Here is a 2,491-nt window from a genome sequence, read left to right on the forward strand (position 1 = left end):
ATTGTGGGCTAATAGTTAACTAAAATAGCTAAAACAAGTGTGATCTTAAAACCAGCTGTTGTATTTTTAGCTCTGAAACCTGCCTGTTTCCACGCTTCAGCAGTCATGCCTGCATGTTAGAAGGAAGTGAAAAACTGTAGATCGTCTTTTCATTGAGTAAACCTGCTTCTCCTTGCAGGTTTGCAGAGTGGCTGTTCATCCTGGACTAATTACACAGAACAGCAGTTCCAGCTAATTATTTTTTTCTCTCTAGTGGGTCAAGTGCCTCCATCACTGATGGTTGTGCCCCCCTCCAGTGTGGAGCTGCAGCAGCAGCAGGTGACCCTCATGTGTCTGGCCAACAAGGGCTTCCCCTCAGACTGGACTCTGTCCTGGAAGCTGGACGGCAGCAGCAGCAGCAGCTTGGAGCAGAGCAGGAGCCCCGGGGTGCTGCAGAATGACGGCCTCTACAGCTGGAGCAGCACCCTGAGGCTCCCTGCTGACCAGTGGAGGAAGGTGGGCTCTGTGACCTGTGAGGCCTCCCAGAGCTCCCAGTCTGCAGTCACAGAGACACTGAGGAGAGACCAGTGCTCCCAGTCCTGAGCTGACATGCCAGAAGATGGGAACTGTTGCTTTTTCACTGCTTTCTGTTCTATCTTCAAAAGCTTCTTTTCATTTGAAACCCAGTTGCTTCTTGTTGCAATCCTGCTTGATTTAATATCTTAAASCAATAAAACGGATCAACACATCAATGTGTTTTGTCTGAGTTATATATTTCACTGGAGAATCTTGTGTTTAGTTGATACAAAAGTCTCCCATGAATGATAGTATTTCAGAGGAAGGTTGAGTAAAAATGAAAAAATATATATTTTATATAACAATAAAACAACTACACTTTAGCACAATTTTTAAGAAAACAAGGTGCTGAAAGGAAATTTTTTTTCCGGTTTCAATGTATGAGAAATCATGCATATTTGTAACTTTTTATCGTTAATTCATGACAATAAAAAAACATTTATTTCCATCTTTCTTGCTCAGTCAGGATCCACTGCTGTGTGTGTTTAGGGTTTCACTTGTCTTTGTATTTAGATTACATTGTTTTAGATTATATTGGGTCAAATTTACCRATAAATACATCTTGTGGTAATTAGTATCAAGTTCTTTTTAGAACATAATAATTACATACATGTTGTTAGTATCTGTTCTTTTTTTCCCYCTCTATTTCTGCAAATGTAGTAGAAGACTCTCCTTCTTTTTTCCCTCTCTTTCCCACATCTGTTGCATTTGAATTAAACCAACTTGTGATTGTGGCCCATCTGAGGTTTGCCAAAAGGCACCAGAAGGACATGACAAAACAGATCTCAAAGTTCAGAACAACTCAGTGAATTTCAAGCTGCTCCAGAGCATTTTCATGCTCCACCATGGTCCTTCCAAATTATTGTCAGCATTTTTGTTCCGTCAAACAAAAAAAWATATATAATTGTGTGAGCATTTGTCTTTGCAGATACCTCAATGTTACTTGTGGCGTAAAAGTGCTTTAAAGTACCAGATGACAGGAAAAACAGCATAAATTGGGTCCCAAGACACCAAGTAGGATGAGGCAAATATTAAATGGTTAGATGGACTAACCATTTAATAATAACCATTTTATGGTGTCGCTCTGGGAATGTGATCAGCTTTTTTGAGAAAAGGCTCATAGCATATAAATCTTAAATATTCATTGGAAGCTTCTGTTTAAACTGTCCATATCAGCAATTTACTTAGTCAAACTGTTTCATTTAAACCACAAGAAATTAAATTAATCAACACTTGGTAAAACATTTTTTTAATATTTGTAAGTTAATGGATGTCAATGTAATTTTTTTTTATATAGAGAATCATAATTTTGTGTTACCATACTCTGTCTCAAACAAAAGGATTTTATTAATTTGAAAAGTTGCAGAAGGACACCATAGTGACTAAATAGAAATTAAACAGAAAAGTTTTTGCATACACAGTTGCACTTGCCATTTCACTCCAGAAGATGTCAGCATTGAACAGCTTATTCATTTACAAAACCTGATACTTTTAGTATGCATACACTGTAAAAACAACTTCTCTCATTTACAGTAAAATACCAACAGCTGTGGTTGCCAGAAATTTAGGGTTTTTCCGTATTTCTGACAACCACAACTGCTATTAATTTACCGTAAATTCAACTTTATTTTATTTATTTATTTTTTTTACAGTGCTTTATGTTTGCTGTAGTAATTGTTTGTATTTAATTTGTATTTTCCACTTTCCAGGAGATTCTGAATTCTTCTCAGGACATTTCAGATGTGTTAATGGTTGTTAAGCTTGCAGCTATTTTGCACCTGACAAATGGCWGTGCTCAATTTTAAAATCTTTATGATTTWAGGATAATTTTTAAAGTTTYTAAATGGACTGAAAGCAAAATCTGCTTTTCTTTGTTACTTATATGCAGAAGCATCAGTTTAGCAGTTTTATCTCCTAAAGAGGCAGTGATGAAAGG

The 2,491-nt window shown here is 36.8% G+C and overlaps 1 gene segment (V, D, J or C); it reads left to right on the forward strand.

Moving 5' to 3' along the window:
• Positions 1 to 270: 270 nt before the first annotated feature.
• On the forward strand, positions 271 to 606 carry LOC103472830 (Ig kappa-b4 chain C region-like). The segment is given in 1 exon segment: positions 271 to 606. A coding segment is annotated over 1 exon segment (306 nt).
• Positions 607 to 2,491: the final 1,885 nt, after the last annotated feature.

This window comes from Poecilia reticulata, linkage group LG11 (genome assembly GCF_000633615.1).
Source record: "Poecilia reticulata strain Guanapo linkage group LG11, Guppy_female_1.0+MT, whole genome shotgun sequence".
Taxonomy (NCBI): domain Eukaryota; kingdom Metazoa; phylum Chordata; class Actinopteri; order Cyprinodontiformes; family Poeciliidae; genus Poecilia; species Poecilia reticulata.